At 42.4% G+C, this 21,184-nt stretch overlaps 1 protein-coding gene across 1 annotated transcript in view; it reads right to left on the bottom strand.

Annotated features, from left to right (window-relative positions):
* Window positions 1-8,898: 8,898 nt before the first annotated feature.
* LOC149148657 (uncharacterized) overlaps window positions 8,899-21,184 on the bottom strand; it is a 116,326-nt gene continuing 104,040 nt past the window's right edge. Inside the window, exon 3 of the mRNA XM_089442244.1 lies at window positions 8,899-9,157. Coding sequence (XP_089298370.1) covers window positions 8,899-9,157 — 259 coding nt within the window. The remainder of the gene's footprint in view (window positions 9,158-21,184) is intronic.

Here is a 21,184-nt window from a genome sequence, read left to right as displayed (position 1 = left end):
TGCATAATTCTAATTGGGAAGGATTGTTGGCCTAGGGATAGATCTACGCAATTTGTTGGGCCAATTCGCCACTGTCCTTTAGAAATGCACAAAATAGTCCTAGAGGGCAGTGTCAGGCAGGAATGTGCAAATCTAGAAAGGAAGGTGAGCTTTCCTTTCCCAAATTGTGAAATGCAGCCTTGGTGAAGGCAGAACCCGAGCCAAGGTTGGCCCGACTCGCTGATGGGTGACTGAAAGCAAGAAAGTTAGTGATAACAGAATTGATTAATAGTGCATGCAAAACATGAATGAAAGATTTAGAAAACAAATCAACATGCATGTGGGTGAGGCAGTTCGCCAGTTGGGCAAATGTCCATGGGAAATAGCTTCATGCATGTGACAACAGTGAGATTGAAATAAAAACTGAAACAAATCTAGGACAAGCTAGTATATATGTAAACAACAACAAGCGTTCAAAGAAATCCAGAAAATAGAACTCCCACAAGCAAAAACACAAAAAGTGACAGAAATACAACACAAGGCATGGGAAGCGGGCTTACCCAAAAATAGCTGAGCTGAATGTGCTAACTACTCCTAGATGTGATGTGGGATTTTAGAGCTACAAGGTTGATGTGAGGAATGAACTCTGTAGCATCTGGTTGATGAGTTTTGATAACATTGATGATGTGAAGTGCATGCCATGAATCTAAGGGAAGTGACACTTCGTGGGAGGTTTCGGAATAACTCCTTGCATGTAACCTCCAACTACTAAACATAGATCCTTGAAACAAGGGATGCCTTTGCATGCTACCTTGGGAGAAGTAGCCCATGCATGCAAGTCTATTTTCCTCAGTCCAAGAGGGAACCGATCAACTCAGCTACACATGCAAGAGACTGCTCGAATGCTGGAGCAAAATGTGCATTTCTAGGTGGGTGTTGCATTGGTTGCTCAAGAGACTTGCGTAATTTCTAGGCAGAGGAGTTGACTGCTACCCAAGCTTGCACAAATCCTGGGCTGAACAGCCTACTGCTGGGAAATTTGCGCAAATCTTGCTGGGAGGGCTGGCTGGGAGGATTGCACAATCCTGAAGCCCAGCAGCCTGTCAGAGAGGATTGTGCAATTCCTGGAGGGAAGGCTAGCTTCCCTCCAAAAATGCACAATTTTCAAGGGGAAGCTTCTCAGCCTGTAGCTCGACCATGTCCGGGCGAGTAGCCTCTAAGGGGAATGGATCAACTGTGATCGATAGGCTAATTTTGTGTGAGGTAAGCACTGAAGCTTGAGTACTTGATGAAGCAAGACAAAGTGATGTGTAAGGTTGTGTTGTACCTACTACAACACCCCTCCGAAAATTCAAGGACCCTTAAATTTTTGGAGCCCCTATAGCAGGGCAAGCCTTTGGCCCCGCTAGGTTCTGCCGAAAATTTCATCAGTCTCAGCAAGCCTAAGGAGGAATCTAAGTTTTGGCTAAGTTAAACCAAGTCGCCAGTTCCTTCCTTGGTAGGTCGGTCACAGGGTCAAAATGCAACTATAGTTAATATTTGTGACCATGGAAATTATTGCGACCATGGCGACTCGCAGGTCGCAAGGTTGTGTAGTCATGCCTCCACCCTCATAAATTTCTTGTGACTTCGCGACCTTCCGAGTCGCATAAGTTGCAAGGTCACAATACACCTCACTTCCCCATTAGTCATATGTGTGACTTTGCGACTATGCGACTCTGCGACTCACAAGGTCGCAAGGTCGCTCCGCATCCTTCCATCCTCCAACACGACCATGTGACCCATGCGACTATGTGACCTCCTAGGTCGCATGGTCACATTTGTCACAATAGATGCACTCCTGACCCTCACGACCCCACACGTGCGACTATCTTATAAATAGGAAGTCACCTAGTCACATTTTTCAAGGCTCTATTGGTCACACGGGAAGCTAGAAATCCCTCCGACTCGATGTTTGCGCATGCATCCAGCTCCAGTAATTAACAATCCTCCCTCCTGCAATCATTGTTTCCTTCCAAGTGTCACTGCCTGCCCCTCCCAACCTCTGGCTTACCCTCACACTAGGGTTTATCTTTTTTACTTAGCATTTCTCTCATTTCGTGCTTGATAGTTTGCCCTAGCCTTTTCACCCCATGCCTGCACCCAGAAAGTGTGTTTTGTCTTAACCCTGATCCCCTCACTTTTATCAGTAAGCCTAAAATCCACTCCTTTGAGGGTGACCCTAGCCTCCCAAGGCCATTTAGTGCCTTCTATGAGCTTCTTTGAGCCTTAGTCGTGCATCCTGTGACCATGATATTATTCCCCATGTGACTTCGTGACCTCCATCTGGTTGCAACTTGTGACCACCATCTTGTTGTGTGACTTGCCACCAGATTTTGTAAACCACGACCTTGCGACCTCATTTTCACCGCGACCCATGATCTCAATTGCTCAGTCACATTCTTGAAATATGTGACCATGCGACTTTCCTTCCCCGTGACCTTCATGTCACCGACTAAGACTCCTCTCTATTTTGTGGTCTCAATTGATTTTCATGCCATCCCTCTCATCATGGGACTGTGTTTCTAACATGCCAGGTGACATCGATATTCAATGAATATCCATTTCTTCTTTCGAAGATGAAATTGGTCACCCAACTGCTAAAGCTACTCAAGGCACCTCAGGAAGTGGGGAATGGGAGTCCGATCTAGAAGAAGAGCCACCTATCTTTGGAGAAAGTGATTGCAACATAAGTAAAACAACCAGGATCTCTTGGTATATTGTCTACTAGTAATTTTCTAAAAAAGATATTCCAGAAATGCAAGAAGACTTCCAGGTATATATCAATGTCAAGAAGTCAAAGTTACATAAAGTAGCAGCACATCCCCCAGTGTTCCCATGCATGGAAACCATCGAATGGATCTTGCAGTGTACAGATATAGATTCCTGGATGATTAGGGGTGGTGATGAGGCACCCATAGCCACCATCTCTCCAATAGACATTAGCACCTACTATAGATTGCCTGAGAGACAACATACTTTTAACACCAAGTGGCTCACTGGGTTCACAACCCCAACGAAAGACATCTTAAGGGAATGGTGGCAAGACTCGGAAAAATTCCGGGTCAAGACAGACCAGGCGTACAAGATAGAGGGGTTACGCAAAGTATATCAGTTAATCATTGTGATGATGTGTCAGTTATATGGCAAGGCAGACTGTGCCATCTTTTTCGACACATGGGTCCCTCTCATGTATGTTGTCGCGACTCAAGGAACTATTTTTAATTGGGTAAGCATCCTCTCATCATATTTGAAGACGAACATAGCTTCTTCTAAAACCCCACCCCCTGAGTAGCCTCCTGAATTTTATATGTCGTCATACCTCCTTGATGTTATCTCTTTGAGGTGCTACTTTGAGCACTAGAGCTGTAATTGGGACACATCAGTGGCCCAACCTATCCACTACCACTACAAAGTCTTCTGGGACACAACTTACAAAGGCATGTTGGATGTAATATCTGAAACATTTATTAGCCCATTATACCAACTATTGTTCAGGGAAGAATCACCTTGCATGTCATAGAGGGCCATGAAGATCGTCGTTAAAGTAGCTCATTGGTTCCCCATTGATGAAGGAGTAGTCATCAGAGTGTTTGGCACTCATAAAGCTCATCATGCTCTTCCCAAGTTTGTCACGGATAAGACACTTCTGCGAGAGGTCTTTTACCAAATGACACAGGGTTTCCCGAAGATATTGAACAAAGGCAAGAAGAAACCATGGCCACCTTTTCCTATCACTATGGGGCATACATGGTAGAAAACTTCAAACAGGTAGAAGCTGAAGCTGAAGCTTTGAATGGGAGCCATTTCATGACTCTGAATTACTGAACATATGACCCCGAGAAATTCATGGCCACCCATTGCAAGAAGGTGAAATTTAGTTGGTCTTATGCCCACACCAAGAAGGACCTCGAGGATGGGATTATGAATTGGTATCACTCCATGAGGGCACTCAGCCCAAGTGAACATCATGCCATAGAGGATGAGCTTCTTGACGATTTCCAAGAGGACGCAAGCCTCAGAGAAAGAGTTTCAATGGTGAAGAAACAACGACATGAAACACCAAAAGGAACTGAGGAATCAGGGAAACAAAAAGGAAAAGAGGTTGAAGACCCCATAAGCAACAGCAAGGAAGAAGAAGTTACGCTCATACAAAGAAATACCACATTGGCAAAGAAGAAGAAAAAACCCAAGAGGCAAAGAGAATTGGAAAGCAAACAATCTCAGGACTCTGGTGACCAGAGCTAGAATGAAAAAAGGAGAAAACAAGAAGAGGAGAAAAGGAAACAGGATGAAGAAAATAAAGCACATGATGAGAGAGAGAGAAAAAAGAAAGAAGAAGTTGAAAAGAAAAAATAAGCGGAGGAAGTTGAGAGGAGAAAACAAGAGGATAACAAAATATTAAAACAAGAGCTAAAGAGGCAATGGGCACTAATAGAGGGAGAAAAGAGGCAGTGGGAAGAAGAGCTTAGGAGGGACAAGGGAAAGGAAATCGAGAAAATTGAACAAGGGGAAACATCCAAAGTAGTTGACTTTTGCACAGGATAAGGTGAGCTTCCTCCCTTAGATGTACCTCCTGCTACTCCAGTCACTGGTGGACACCTTCCCCTCCAAGAGTTGGGCATCTAAGAAGATCAAGATGAGGAGGTCTTAGATCTTACTAAAATCACGTTTGATGAAATAAACGTCAAAATTATACCAGAGAGGAAGAAATATTGCAGTAGGAACCTAGCTGACCCATTGTCAGTAACTACAACAATGGATATCATGCCCAATATCATGACAAATCCGCAAATGATCGCCTCTACCGGAAAAACTTTCTTAGCCGCAACAGAATATAATGTAGCTTGAATGAGTAAACAAATTGTAGACTTGCAAAATAGAATATACGCATCCGAGCAAAGGGCCACCATGGCAGAATAGGAAAAGAAAAGGATGGAAAAGGAGAATGTGACACTCCACTTATTACACACAAGCTCAGCAAAATTCCAAGTAGTAATTGCATCAGAAACAAAGACCCTAAGAGAGACCATGGTAGTAGTTTATGAGGAAATGTAAAAACTTCACCACACTATAGCACCCATCGTGGCCATTCAAACTTACACAAAAGAGAGGGTCGCCATGCTCAAAGAAGCTATGACTACTTTGGATAGAATACACAAATGGTCTAAAAGGTACCCAGAAGCTCCAACAGTGGTCCCTAGGAAAGACTGGATCATTATGAAAAATACTAGGGTCCAACTTTGTATTAAAATTTAGTCCAAAAATAAATTAGCCAAAGCTGTGGAGAGGGTGCTAGCCTGCTACAGACAGTTGTTCAGTAGCTTGGAATTAGTGATCCAACTACATGGGGTCCCCTTTATAGGGGAGGTTAGATAGGTAAAAAATCAGGAGGAGGTCAACGATGAAGTACAAGCATTTGTAGAGAAATATAGACAAGTAGCCCATACGGGGAGATACGGTGCTCACCAGAGAAAATATCAAGCATTATGTAGTAGAACCAGTGAGGCTCTACACCAAGCTGAGGACCTTGAATAATCATGTGCATGCCGAATGGAACATCCTCATCCTAGATGCACTTGAGTGCTTACACCGACATGATGAAGACTAGCCACAAATATCTCCTATTGTGGAAGAATACAACCTATGGTGCACTTATTTGACAGAACAACTCGCTCAACATTTCATAAATTTCCATCAGTAGATTAGTCAATTAGATTAATAGCAATTTTTGTGACATTGTGTACTACAGTAGCACAGAATTCCCTATCAATGTGAAAGGTCATGTAGAATGCCAAAAGTCATCTGGTAGATGAAAGGTCATGAGGTGGCCCAAGAGTCAAGGGTAGACCAAGGGTCACTTTTATCCTATAAATATAACCTCATGCCTCATTTGTAAGGGGCTTTTTGCTGAGGACTATTTTGGAGATACATATATATATTACTTGAGAGAATTGATGTCCTTCTAATTAATACAAGAGTTGATTGTACGTCTTCACTATTGGATTCTTCAAATTTTATGTTCTTGTGCCATGGGTATTTTCTTCACTTGATGGATCAAATGTTCCTGAATGCTATTTGATGTGTGGTCTCCTCACATGTTATTTCATACTTCAAATCTGGTTTTTCTATGTATGAATGGTATTTGGTTTACTAACTCTATACTCGTGTCGGTGAACTATTTCTTTTGGTATTAGTATAATCTGTCTTGATTGCATAGTTATGTACGCTTATAAATGGTTGATTGTTGTGAACTGATTTGCAATCGTTAAGCATTATTTATCTAGTATACATAAGTCTTATTTAAAGTCCTACTAATAGTAAATTAATATAAGGTTGTGTTGTTTACATTTTGGTTATTCATCGTATATGTGGTATGGGATATTTGTCAATTATTCTCTTGTGTTTATTAAAGTTCATGCATTTGATTAAGTTCATATCCCACCTCCATCTAAAGCTAGCTCTACAAAATTGAATAGAAGTCAGGCCTACATACCGGAAGGGATCCCCAGCACACACGGTGCAGGCTCTAGTTGGGAACCTACATCGAGGAGATCCCCTTGACTGTTGGTGTAAAATTCCAACCCATCAACACATTTGGTGCTAGAAGGAGGGCCATGGCAAGCACTAAAATCCCTCCTCACATAGAGACTTCCCATCAAGGAAGTAACCAACCTCGACCTCCCATGCCCCCTGAGATACCATACAATCCCCCTTTTGGGCCACCCTTCACAAAACCACTCCAAGAAGAATCCCATATTCCCCTCCTTGAAGACGCCCCTAGAGGAGAGGAACTCCCTATGTATGAAGTCACTAATGAACAACTCAGGGCTCTGCACCCTATCACCTGACAATTCACCAGGGGTCTAAGATGCATTCCTGCCACTAACTCCCTAGCCAATTCTCGCACCTCCAACCTTCAACATACGCATCAAGGCGTCTTGGTTAACTCTATATCACAGTTAATCGGCCTAGCCTGGATGACTATGCAGACACTGTTGAGAGACTATCTATCAAAGGATTGGAAATCCAGCATGAAGATGAAGAAGGTGAGCTTAAGAATACCTTTACTGGAAAAAATAATCGGATACATCGAGAGGAAATACACGGGAACAACTGACGAATCACTGAGGAAACCCTTGTTAACAATCAATCTCTTAGTGGGGGAGCTCATGGGATCTTGAGACAAGGAGCCGGGGACTACCTTAGAGACCGTATAAACTTCTATAACAGTCAGTGTCTCCTAAGAAATCTAAGAAACACCTGGAGCATGAGAAACATTAGAGATCTAGGACACCTCAGAGTGCCTCGAAGATAAGGCACATGCCCCCCTCGCACCAGCGGGGGGTCAGGCACAGATAGTGAATTAGAAGGTAATTATCACCACCTCCTTTTCAACCATAGAGAAAACCATTGTCCCCCACCACTGGCCTAGAAGGATCAATCCCCTTTAAACCTTAGAGGCCTACTTCATGATATGCCTTGCCATTTTGAGAAACACCTCCCGATGTTCAACTGAGAGAAAGGGACCTCAGCCGATGACCACATTAGAAATTTCTACTTGGCTTTGAAAATGGTGAAGGTCCAGTTCAATGATGTAGCATGTTGCTTATTCCCACACACCCTTGAAAATAAAGTGGCCACTTTGTATCGGCCACTGCCTATTGCCTCCATCCGAATGTGAGACGAGTTCTAGAAATTCTTTCTGGATAAATTCTTAGAAGATAAGACATCCTCCATGCTCCTCACCAAGCTCAGAACACTGAAATTCCATAAGAAGGAGAAGGTGAAATATTTCAATCGACGTGTCACCACCATTCTGAACGAATTCCCCATGGATGTATCCCTCGATGATTCCATCACGATTGATTATTACATAAGGGCCTTGTGACGGGACATTGTCGTGTTCGTTAAGCGTGAAGCAAAACTCACTATGGTAGAGAACGTTTTGGTTGTGCTTGAGGTCGAAAAGGATATTCTTTCAATCAATGCCTTGGAACATGAGTCGCGAGAAGATGCAAAGTCCTCCGGTAAGAAAAACCAAGCCTCCTCAAGTAAAATGACGGATAAGGATAAAGACTCCTTCGATTTCGAGGGACTGACCAAATCTCTAAAGCAACTAACTAACGAAGTATCTGAGCTAAAGTGAAGAACCAATGATACTTCAGGAGGGGCCAAGCCCGCTAAGCCCTTTTTCTGGAAGGCCAATAATCTTCCCCCTAAAGTCTCACAAAATCCCAGCTCAACCTTCAACATGGAAGAGTTAGGCAAAGATAACTTCTACACTTTCCATCAGGCCTTGCACTCTAAAAAAACTTGTCCACAATTGCTCCATAACATGACCTCCGTTGTCACCCAATTGTTAGAAGACTATGCGGCTGGGGAAGCAAAAGAGGAAACTGACGATTTGGGAGAATATGATCCTCCCCTTGGTGACGATTCTCCATTTGCTGTGTTAACTTTTGAGGTCATCCGTGGAGGAGACGTGTGCACCACACAAGAAGCCTTCATCAGGGATGCTCTCCAAAAACCTCCCAAAAGTTACAATCTCAGGAGTAAAGGTGTTGTAGCAGACCCTACCCTGGAAGACAAGAAAAGGGCTTTGTTGCGTAGGATCTTACCCCCGACCGATACCAGCCAACCGTCCTCCTCCTCACCTGGAGGAACGGATGATCTATGCCTGAACAAATCACCAACCAACACAAAAAGAGACTCTTCCACACCTAGGAATGCGTCCAAAGGGGTTATCACTAAAACCACTACGGCAACACCGTGCATAACGCAAGAATCTTCATCCATGGATTTAGATTACAATATCATCAAAGATTTGAAGAAAATGCAAGCTAATATCTCATTATATGAGTTGTGAAAATTGACTGCTCAATGTGAGCTAATAGCCAAAGCCTTCACCTTTTCTCCTGCCCCTGTTAAGCCCTCCATGTCAAACAAAGGAAACTCTACAGGCCAATCGCTAGCTGTGGTCAACGTCCAAGCTATAGTGAATGTTGCACACACCAACTTGAGAGGCTCAACTCCCTCATTTCTCTTAACCTTCGATATGTTTAATTTCAATGTCCACAACTTCCTCATCGATTCCGGTGCATCAACCAACGTTATGCCCTGGTCAGTATGCAAGAAGCTGAAAATTCAACCAGAAAAAAAACCGATGCCAAAATTATCGAACTTGGCAGGTCTCAAGTCCCCACCGTAGGAGAATTAAATAATGTCATCATTCCATTATCTTCTAATTCCTAAGTTCACTAATGTATCGACATAATCGTCATCAACATCCCAGACGCCCATGGTCTTCTTCTCAATAGGAATTGGTCTTGCAAGCTTCAGGGCTACCTCACCACAGATTTGTCTCACTTGTGGCTGCCTTACAAAGGAAGGAACAACCAGATCAGGGTAATGTATGAAACATACTATAACTGAACTTGAAGGCTCTAATGATGTTGGGTGTGGAGCCTGATTATCTTTTGTATTCAAAGGTATCACCGCATTGGACCCCAATTCAAAATGGGGCAGCAATGTTGCCTGTAAAATATTCGTTACACGGAGCGTCAGGGGGGGCACGACAACGACCTTTTGGGAGCCCCCCCTGGCGAGGAGTTTCAGGGGAAGTGCCCCCAAAGCTAAGAATATATGTAAAATTGCCTTGTAAAATGTTGCAATTTTGTAGTCAATCTGGGCCATTCATTAGGCAGAGATCTGATGGTAGAAGTTATGTTTAATTTAGGGTTTCTTTCCCTAGAAGGCAACCCCTTGCTATATATGAGGGAATTGTATTGTGTCTATGTAGATCTGTATTCTGAGTGAGGAAGAGAGAGGAGATTGAGAGCAAATAGGGAGTTACAGCGGATCTGTTGTAGGTTGTATCTCTTCAGTTTGCTGGATAATATAAAAAAGAAGGATTGGTTGTTTCTCCGTGGACGTAGCCCAAACTGGGTGAACCACGTATATATGTGTCTCTCTTGTTTTATGCATTTTTTGTGTTTATATTTCTGCAATATTTTATGTGTTCCATTGCTTTGTAATATATAATTTTCTAACAAATGAGACAATTAGTTATGCTCAACAAGATTTGTGAGTATGCCTCCTTGAGTCTTTATTTGGGTGCTATCAGCCTCAGATATCAATCGTTTCCCTGGATACCTAGGTTGAAATTCCCATGCAAACCTTGAGCCTCGATAGTGAGGTTTTTTCCTTAAACTTACATATGTCAGGTTTACCTTCCCTCAACACAAATACATGGACGTTGTATTATGATAGATCGAAAACCCACGATGGAGAAAGAGCGAGATGTGTCATGCTAAATCCCAAACGGGATAGATTTTTGATTTCTTGCAGGTTAGAATTCCAATGTACCAACAATACTGCAGAATATGAGGCATTGGTTCTCAGCCTAAAAAATGCCATCAACCTAAAAGAAAATTTCCTGAAAGTGATTGGGGATTCATAAATCATTACAAGATAGGTATGCAATACCATCCATTGTTTGTCCACGCATCCAAGGAATTACCAGCAAGAGGTATGGCATCTCATAAATTATTTTAAAGCTTTCAATATCATTTATGTTCCTAGATTTAACAATGTTGTTGCTGACACTCTAGCTAATGCTGCAGCTAGATTCACACCCCTTAGAGATGGTTTTTCTATTGAAATTATGTATAAGCCAGTGGTACCAGACAACATAACTAACTTACACGTGTTCAATGATGACCAACAGATTCTGGAGTTCATGGCAAATGTAGAAGTATTCAAAGACATGGCTATCGATGAAGAGGAACATGAGAAATCATTACAAGATGAAGCAAATTCGCAGAAGGGAAACCCCTTACCTAAAGGGGTGGTGTCATTGGAGAAATTGTTCGACCTCCAGAATCGTTTCAGAGGTCTGCTGAATACCAAGACGCATAGTTCCACTCTCTCACACAAGAAAATCAACCTCAGAACCGAGTTAGACCCCAAGTACGTTAACTTGGGAATAGGGTGCACCCCAGAGGAAAGACAGGCATTCATCAACTTATTTTGAAAGTACCACGATGTCTTTGCTTGGACTTATGATGACCTGAAGACGTATGATACTCAGATTATTCAGCATGTTATCCCTACCAAAGAGGGGGTCAAACCATTTCAGCAGAAACTGAGGAAGGTGCATCCCACATTGGAACCCCTCATATAGAAGGAATTAAAGAAATTGTTGGATGCTCACATTATTTTTAAGGTCAGGCACTCGACATGGGTATCTAAACTAGTACTAGTGAGGAAAAAATTTGGAGAGATATGTCTATGCATCAATTTCAAGAAACTTAATTGTGCGTCAGATAAAGATAACTACCCAATCTCCTCCATGGAGAAAATCCTCCAAACTTTCTCAGGAGCCGAAGTCTTCTCACTATTGGATGGATTCTCCAGTTACAATTAGGTTTTGGTATCAGAACCAGACCAGATCAAAACAACATTCCAGAAAAAGTGAGGGACTTTTTCATTTCTCTGTATGCCATTCGGACTCATAAATATCAGACCAAATTTCCAGAGAGCTATGGATATTAATTTTTGAGGGCTAATGGTTTAGAGTGTGGTGGTCTACCTAGATGATGTCACCATTTTCAAAGAAAAGGAGTGACCATTTGTAGCACTTGAAATAGATTTTTGAAAGATGCTGGAAATATGGGATCTCTCTCAACCCTAAGTAGACCATATTTGTGGTTTCAAAAGGCAACCTGCTAGGCCACATCATCACCAAGAAAGGAATCACCGTAGATCCTGACCACATAAAAGCCATAGCACAGATCCCTTAGCCAACCACAAAAAAGGTATGCAATCTTTCCTCGGCAAAATTAATTTCCTTCGCAAGTTTATTTCAAATTTTGCACAAATTGTCAAACCTTTTGAGAGCATGATAAAGAAGGATACAGTTTTCAAATGGGATTGGGAAGAAAAGGAATCTTTTGATTAGATTAAGGAAACAATCGCGAAAGGACCTTCCCTTTCCAGCCACGATTTTAGCAAAGATTTTATCTTGTACACTTTCGCTTCAGATTCATCATTAGTCGCAATCCTCACACAAAAGGACTGTGATCACAATGAATGTCCTATATCATTCATGAGTACAAGACTCCAGGGGGCAGAGCTAAACTACTTGGACATCGATAAGCAGGCTTATGCAATTTACAAAGCAATGAAACACTTCAAACCATACATCCTAAAGAACCACGTCATGATGATGGTCCCCCATCTAGTCATCAGATCCCTCTTTGTACAACAGGAGCTGGGGGAGAGGAGAGCCAACTGGATGACATCCCTCCAAGAATATGATTTAGAATTTAAGCCCTCCCACACTGTGAAAGGGCATGGTCTCTGTAAACTGACTGCCAAGGCTACTAATCATTAGAACACAAAGTCTGATCGACTAGTTTAGGAAATAGAAGGATGGGAGCACGAGATCAAAATGTACCAGAATGAACTCCTTGGCTCACACGACTCCTCATCATGGTACGTTGATTTAAAACAATACCTAGTGCAGGGGTCTTTGCCTGAAGCCATGTCCGCTAAACAGAGGAGAGTCGTCAGGCTTAAAGCTGCCTCATATCAAATGGTCCAAGGGAACCTTTTCAGAAAGCACCACCTCAGTATATTACTGAGATGTTTAGAATACGATGAGGCTCAACGAGTGCTAAAATATCTACATGATAGACCAGTAGGAGGTCACTATGCAGGTGACACCATGACTCACAAGGTCATGCAGGAAAGTTTCTACTGGCCCACACTTTTCAAAGACGCTCATGCCTATGTATGAAAGTGTCTGATTTGCCAAAAGCATGCAGGTAGACAGGCAAGGTCATCTGCTCCTCTGCAACCCATAGCAGTCGAGGAACCTTTTCAACAATGGGGTTTGGACGTCATAGGCGAGATCATCCCTAACTCGTCAAAGAAGCACAGGTACATACTCACAACCACCAACTATTTCACCCAATGGGTAGAGGAAATCCCATTGTGAAAGATTAATGACAATGAGCTAATATCCTTTATTAAGCAGTACATCATGGCCAAGTTCAGTTTCCCAACTTGCCTTGTTTTTGATAACGCTACTTACTTTTCATCTTTGAAATTGTATGATTTTTCTCTAGAAAATAGCATCATATTAAAACATTTGGCCAACTACTATCCCCAAGGAAATGACCTGGTAGAATCAACCAACAAAAACCTCATTCGTATCATTAAGAAAGCCCTACTCTCACAGTAGAAGAATTGGCACAATACCCTCAGTAACGCTCTGTGGGCTGACTGGGTCACTCCCAAAACATCAATCAACACATGTACATATTTTCCAGTCTACAGGAAAGAAGCCATCCTGCCACCCAATCTGTATCTCCCTACCCTTAGGCTGGATCAAGAGTCGCAAGGCACCCCGTGCCTATCCATTCAAAGCTGAATCGATACCTTGGTAAAACTAGAAGAAGAAAGGTCCAAAACTAAGGAAAAGTTTGCCATCCACCAAGCTTGGATCAAGAGATGGTTCGATAGGAAATCCATAGGGTCCCAAAAGTTTTAGGTAGGGGACCTCATGCTCAAGTAGGATCGGACCCACGAGGACTAAAGCAAACACACAAAGTTTCAGGCTTTGTGGGTGGGCCCATTCTAGATCATAGAAAAAATTGGTCATCACACCTTCAAATTGCAAACCTTGGGAGGGTGAGTGGAACCCCTCCCAGTGAATGGCCATGACCTCAAACGTTACTTCACCTAGCAGCCCCAGAGTTGTTGCCCCACCTTGTACTATAGGTTACCATTTCTTTCATAGATAGTCATCATTTGTTGTTAGTTAGTTTTGGTTTGCTAGTTTAGTTGTTGTCTTTCGGAATAAAGTTGAGATGGCAGGTTAAGGTTAAATAAGCCCTGCACTCTGGCTCCCACAGATGCTTTCTAGAACTGTTGACGGACTAAAGTTGAATTCACAACAAGAGTAATGTGGGCTGGATTGGTGCCCATGGGGAACTCGATGGCACACACAGGTCCTCATTCATGCTCACATCAGTTTGTCCCAGCTACTTACATGGTCAAAAATCTTGAAGCTGTTCTAGCTCACCTGCAGTTCTGGGAACGAAAGAGAAACTGAAGAAACCAGTAATGAGCATACATATATCTCAGAAAAAACAATAAGGTCTCTAAAAAACCAGAAACAACCTCTTTACAAGTCAAATAAGTCGGGATCCCTCATTTTCCTAGGCTTCAAGCCTTCATCAAATAAGTGCATATATGCACAGGTAAATAAGTGCCAATGAGCACCTCCATCCTTTCATAATAAGGGCTAAAGGACTGAGAAAGGCTTCCTGTGCAAAGAGGTGAGGCAACGACTCCACCGGGGTACTAACTAGGCTCGCTGGTAGCGGAGCAATGTTCAAAATTTCTAGGTAGTGACTCTACTGGGGTACTATTCAAGCTAACTAGCAGTAGAGAAAAACCCGAGTACCATGACTGCTATAGCAAGAAAACTTCAAATATGATAGTGTAACTTTAGTTTCCCTTTTGGTTCCAAGATAGTGGGAGGTAGCGCCCTATTGCATGTACAAATATCATGTCAGGCTAGTCAGGAAAACTGACCAAGTTCGAAAGGGAGCCCCGGAATACCATCAGTGGGATCCACATCTCCTTGAAGCGATATTTACTTAAGTCCCCTTAAGCGAGGCCCGTAAACATTAAAGATCCTAGATTCTCCTAGGGAATCACCAATTGTTATATCTGTTGCAACAACCCCTCCAAAAATCTAGGGACCCTTAATTTTTTGGAGCCCCTACACTAGGTCAAGCCTTTGGCCTTGCCAGGTTCTACCTGAAAAGTTCATCAGTCTCAGCAAGCCTAAGGAGGAATCTAAGTTTTGGCTAAGTTAAACCAAGTCGCTAGTTCCTGCCTTGGTAGGTCGGTCGCAAGGTCAAAATGTGACTATAGCTAATAATTGCGACCATGGCAACTATTACGACCACGACGACTCATAGGTCACAAGGTTGCATAGTCACACCTCCACTCTCATAAATTTCTTACGACTTCGTGACCTTTTGAGTCGCATAAGTCACAAGGTCGCAATACACCTCACTTCCTTGTCAGTCATATGTGCGACTTTGCTACTATGCTACTCCGCGACTCACAAGGTCGCAAGGTTGCAAGGTCGCTCTGCATCCTTCCATCCTCCAACACAACCACACAACCCATGCGACTATGTGACCTACTACGTTTCATGGTCCCATTGGTCGCAATAGACGCACTCTCCACCCTCGCAACCCCACACGTGCGACTATCTTATGAATAAGAAGTCACCCAGTTGCATTTGTCAAGGCTCTATTAGTTGCACGAGAAGCTAGAAGTCACTCTGAATTGAAGTTCGCACTCACATCTGGCTCTGGTAAGTAACAATCCTCCCTCCTACAATCATTGTTCCCTTCCTAGTGTCACTATTTTCCCCTCCTAACCTCTGGCTTACCCTCACACTAGGGTTTATCCTTTTTACTTAGCGTTTCTCTCATTTTGTGCTTGACAGTTTGCCCTAGCCTCTTCACCCTGTGCCTACACCCAGAAAGTGTGTTTTGTCTTAACCTTGATCCCCTCACTTTTATCAGTAAGCCTAAAATCCACTCCTTAAAGGGTGACCCTGGTCTCCCAAGGCCATTTAGTGCCTTCTCTGAGCATTAGTCACATGTCCCATGGCCGCAATACCATTCCACACGCAACTTTGTGACTTCGCGACCTCCATTTGGTTGTGACTTGTGACCACCATCCTGTTGTGCGACTTGTGACCAGATTTCGTAAACCGTGACCTTGCGACCTCATTTGCACCATGACCTATGATCTCAGTCACTTAGTTGCATTCTTGAAATCTGCGACCGTGCAACTTGCCTTCCCTAAGAGCTTCCTGTTGCCAGCTAAGACTCCTCTCTATTTTGCGGTCTCAATTGATTTTCATGCCATCTCTCTCATCGTGGGACTGTGTTTTTGACATGCTAGGTGATGTCGATCTTGAGTGCATATCCATTTCTTCTTTCGAAGATGAAATGGGTCACCCAACCGCTAAAGCTACTCAAGGCACCTCGGGAAGCGGGGCATGGGAGGCCGATCTAGAAGAAGAGCCACCTATCTTCGGAGACACTGCTTGCAACATAAGTAAAACCACTAGGCTCTCCTAGTATACTGTCTACGAGGAATTTGTTAAAAAAGATATTCCAGAAACGCAGGAAGACTTCTAGGTATATATCAATGTCAAGAAGTCAAAGTTACATAAAGTAGTGGCACATCCCCCAGTGTTCCTGTGCATAGAAACCATCGAATGGATCTTGCAGTGTACAAATATAGATTCTTGGATGATCAGGGGTCATGACGAGGCACCCATAGCCACCATCTCTCCAACATACATCCACACCTATTACAGATTGCCTGAGAGGTAGCAAACCTTTAACACCAAGTGGCTCACCGGGTTCACAACCCCAACAAAAGACATCTTAAGGGAATCGCGGCAAGACCCAGTGAAATTCCAGGTCAAGATAGACTAGGCGTACAAGACAGAGGGGTTACACAAAGTATATCAATTAATCGCTGTGATGATGTGCCTATTATATGGAAAGGAAGACTGTGATGTCTCTTTCAACACATGTGTCCCTCTCATGTATGTTTTCACCACTTGAGGAACTATTTTTAATTGGGCAAGCATCGTCTCATCATCTTTCAAGACTAACATAGCTACTGCCAAAAGCCCACCCCCTTAGTAGCCTCTGGAATTTTATATGTCATCATACCTCCTTGATGTTGTCTATTCGAGGTGTTACTTCGAGCACTCAAGCTGTAATTGGGACACATTGGTGGCCCAACCTGTCCACTGCCACAACAAAGTATTTTGGGACGCAGCTTATAAAGGCATGTTGGATGTAATATCTGAAAAAATTATTAACCCTTTATACCAACTACTGTTCGAGGAATAATCACCCTGCATGTCACAGAGGGCCATGAAGACCATTGTCAAAGTAGCTCATTGGTTCCACATTGATGAAGGAATAGTCATCAGAGTGTTCGGCACTAATAAATCTCCTCACACTCTTCCCAAGTTTTTCATGGATAAGATGCTTTTGTGAGAGGTCTGTTACCAAATGATGCAGGGTTTCTTGAAGATATTGAAAAAAGGCAAGAAGAAACCATGGCCACCTTTTCCTCTCACTATTAGGGCATACATGGTAGAAAACTTCAAACAGGTAGAAGCAGAAGATGAAGCTTTGAATGGGAGCCATTTCATGACCCTGAATTACCGAACATATGATCTCGAGAAAGTCATGGCCACCCATTGCAAGAAGGAAAAGTTCAGTTGGTCTTATGCCCACACCAAGAAGGACCTTGAGGATGGGATTAAGAATTGGTATAACTCCACGACAGCACTTAGCCCAACTGAATAGTAGGCCATAGAGGACGAGCTCCTTGACGATTCCCAAGAGGATGTAAACCTTAGAGAAAGAGTTTCAACCGTGAAGAAACAATGACATGAAACACCAAAGGGAACCGAGGAAATGGGGAAACATAAAGGAAAAGAGGTTGAAGAACCCATAAGAGACAGTGAGGAAGAAGAAGTTATGCTCGTACAAAGAAATGCCAAATTGGCAACGAAGAAGCAAGAGCTCAAGAGGCAAAGAGAATTGGAAAGCAAACAATCTCGAGACTCCAGTGACTAGAGCCAGAATGAGGAAAGGAGAAAACAAGAAGAGGAGAAAATGCAACAGGAGGAAGAAAATAAAGCACTGTTGAAATATAATCCTAACATCTACATTTATTTTTTAGCCTAAGTATCCTTGACTTAGCCACATGCACTAAAAGTCATGTTCACACTTGGTTTTTGGTAAAGTAGCTCGGTGGACCAACTTTCCCTTGTTTTTTGCCTTTAAAGGCTTAATATTATGGAAATATTGGTCCAACCACTTTCCTAAACCATTTAGACATCTAAGTGCATGTTCACACCTAACCACACCTCATCCACTTGAGTTATTTGAGGATTGGCACCCCACATGAAGATTCCCCCTTAAATCAAGGGATTTGGTCCCCCGGACCATTTTAGCATGTTTTAAAGTTTCCTTCCTTGGGAAATGTGCCCCTCCTCATGCTTTCCTTGTGGCTGATAGTTGGCATAGGTTGTCTTGAGTCATTTTTGCTATTTTAGGCCTCCCTTTAGCTTTTCTTAGCCTTTTCTAGTTTTTTACTAGTTTTTTCCTAGTTTTCTAGATTCGGCAATTTCTATATAATGACCTCCCTTTGGGATTAGAGGTTTGGTTGCTCATGTATTACTATTGTTCATTAATTTAATACATTGATTTTATGGAGCAAATTCTTTCTCTCCTCTCTTGAATATCAACAAATTACTTGTGTTTAATTTAACTAGAATTCTAGATCTATTGAAGTTTTTGCAAGAATTCTACATGGTATTAGAGCTAGTTTGAATCTAGTGGATTGTACATAGTTTTATTTGTAGGTATAGATCATTAGGAGGCACAGAAAGTAGCAGTGGATCATCTCTCTCAGCCCACAAAACTCGTTCTAAATCCTTTCAATTACTTTGAATGGAAGACATATATTACTCTGCTCCTCTGAAGCAAAGGGCTTTACAGGGTAACAATGGGAATGAAGACTGATTTGAATTCTGCAGTGAAGTTCAAGTATTTGAATAAATTAGATGAATCAATTGGGCTGATATGCCTATCAATTTCCATATAAATCCTCTTTCATGTCAGCGAAGCCACTACTCTCGATGTGGTCTGGACCATATTGGAAGGACTATTCGGCAAGAAGGATGAAATGAGAGTGCATCAACTGGAGAATGAACTCATATCCCTTAGTTGAACTCATTTCAGCAACCTTCAAGAATAATTCACCAAGTTTAAATCCTTCCTCATTAAACTTGATGCATTTGGAGTCAAGAAAGAGGAAGGTCAACTCATCCTTTTGATTCTCTCAAAATTAGGCCCTGAATATTCCATATTTGTATCGTCTTTTCAAGCATCTAAATTGACTCAGGAAAAGTGGAAAATGCCTCCATTGAATGACTTCATTTCAACATTGACTCAAGAGCAAGCTAAGTTATTCCAAATGGGTGCCATCAAGTGTTCAAAGAACCAAGCACTTGCGACTACTGATTCTCCAAAGAGCAATGGAAGAGACAAACAAAAAGGTAAGGGTAAATTTAATGAATCGAAGAAGGAGAGACCCGTACAATCTTCAGAAAGATATTATTTGCCTAAGGGTAAGAAGAAGAAGGAAAGAACACTTTATAGCTACTGTTCCAAAGGTTTTCATCCCAAAGAAAATTGCATGAGGAAAACAATCGATGAGATGGCTAAGCAATTCCAGCAGCACAATCTCACCATGCTTGAGAATGCAAAGAAGAAGGATGAGAACAAAATAGGAGATGGGAGAGGGAGAGCACAATATGGTCATGCTTTAATGGCTGTCACATCCACTCCATCAGCTTGGATCCTTGATTCAGGTGCATCGAACCATATGGCTGCATCAAAAGATGAATTTTCCTCCATCGAAGAAAGCACCAAATCCCCAATTTACTTGGGAGATGCCACACCCGCAAAGGTGTGTGGAGAAGGAATTGTAGACCTTGAAGGGGGCTACTTCAAAAATTTGCTTCATGTTCCCTCACTGTCCAAAAATATTCTCTCGATATATCATATCACTCATTCCAGCTCTGGAAGGAAGGTGGAGTTCACTCCGGACTCTATAGTGATTACCGACATTTCCACGGGCTCACAGCTTGCACATGGAATTGCAGATCATGGTTCTCGTTTGTATTTCTTCTCCCACTTTGTTCCTAAATCTATTAGAACTGTATTTATGTCACAATCTAATGATATCAATAGGTTATGGCATGAAATATTTTTCCATCTAAACTATAAGTACTTGCATCAACTCAGCAAGGAAAACATGGTAGAAGGATTGCCCGCTATTAAATTCACAAGCGATGTATGTCAAGGATGCATTCTTGGCAAGCATCCAGAGAAAAAGTTTGAAAAGGGGAAGGCACAGAGAGCCTCTTCACCTCTTGGGATGATTCACAGTGACATCACGGGCCCATTCCCGCAGTCTTAAGTCAATAAGGCTCGATATGTACTCACCTTCATAGATGATTTCTCTCGCTTTACTTGGGTATTTTTTTTGAAATTAAAATGGTAAGTATTTGAATGCCTTATAGAATTTAAAGAACATGTTGAGAATGAGTCTGGGTGTAAGATTAAGATGCTCCATACTAACAATGGGGGGGGGGGAATATGTCAACAAATATGTGCAGCAACTTTGTATTGATGTAGGTATACAACTATAACACAAAGTGCCATATACACCACAACAAAATGGTGTCGCGGAGAGGAAAAACCGGTCGTTAAAAGAGATAGCCAATTGTATGCTACAGTCCAAATCATTAGCTCCTAAGCTATGGGCTGAAGCTATTAATTGTGAAACATACATTTAGAACTGCATTCCTCACAAAGCACTCAAAGGCACCACTCCATTTGAATGTTGGACCGGTAAGAAATCAAAAGTGTCACACTTTTGCACTTTTAGTTCACGAGCATGGGCTCACATTCTGACAGATAAGAGGAAGGATTTGGAGCCTCAAAGTGTTGAATGTATCTTTGTATGATATCTTGACAGTGTCAAAGGATATATATTGCTGGACTCTCACACTAAAAAGTTCATTGTAGCTCGAAGTGTGAATTTTGAAGAAGAATCACTGCATGATTTTTCAGCAAACCCTAATGAGGAACCGCTTGTTGCCACTAAAGAGGAGGAGTCCGAAACTTCTTCGAGCACTTCAGAGTAGCCATCAGAGAAGCCTCTTAGGTCTTATTTAGAGGATGAGGATCACGTCATGGCTATTTCAACTCAACTGCCAACTTGGGAAGAGAAAACCCTGCAAGATGCGGGTGAACTAGTCGGTGATCCTGCGGATGCGAGAAGGACTAGATCGCAGTTTTTTTTGGCTCCTCAAGCCCTGGCTGCCACTGAACCATTGCTTCCCATACATTGCTATATGACACTTGGTTCAGTTCCATAGTCACATTCTGAGGCTACTAGAAACCCGCTTTGGGAGGTTGCCATGGGTGAAGAGTACTCTGCTCTCATGGAAATCAACACA

The sequence above is a fragment of the Pinus tabuliformis genome, chromosome 9 (genome assembly GCF_031772625.1).
Source record: "Pinus tabuliformis cultivar Carrire ecotype Pingquan chromosome 9, CPIR1, whole genome shotgun sequence".
Lineage (NCBI taxonomy): Eukaryota > Viridiplantae > Streptophyta > Pinopsida > Pinales > Pinaceae > Pinus > Pinus tabuliformis.
This window is presented reverse-complemented; position numbering and strand designations above follow the sequence as displayed.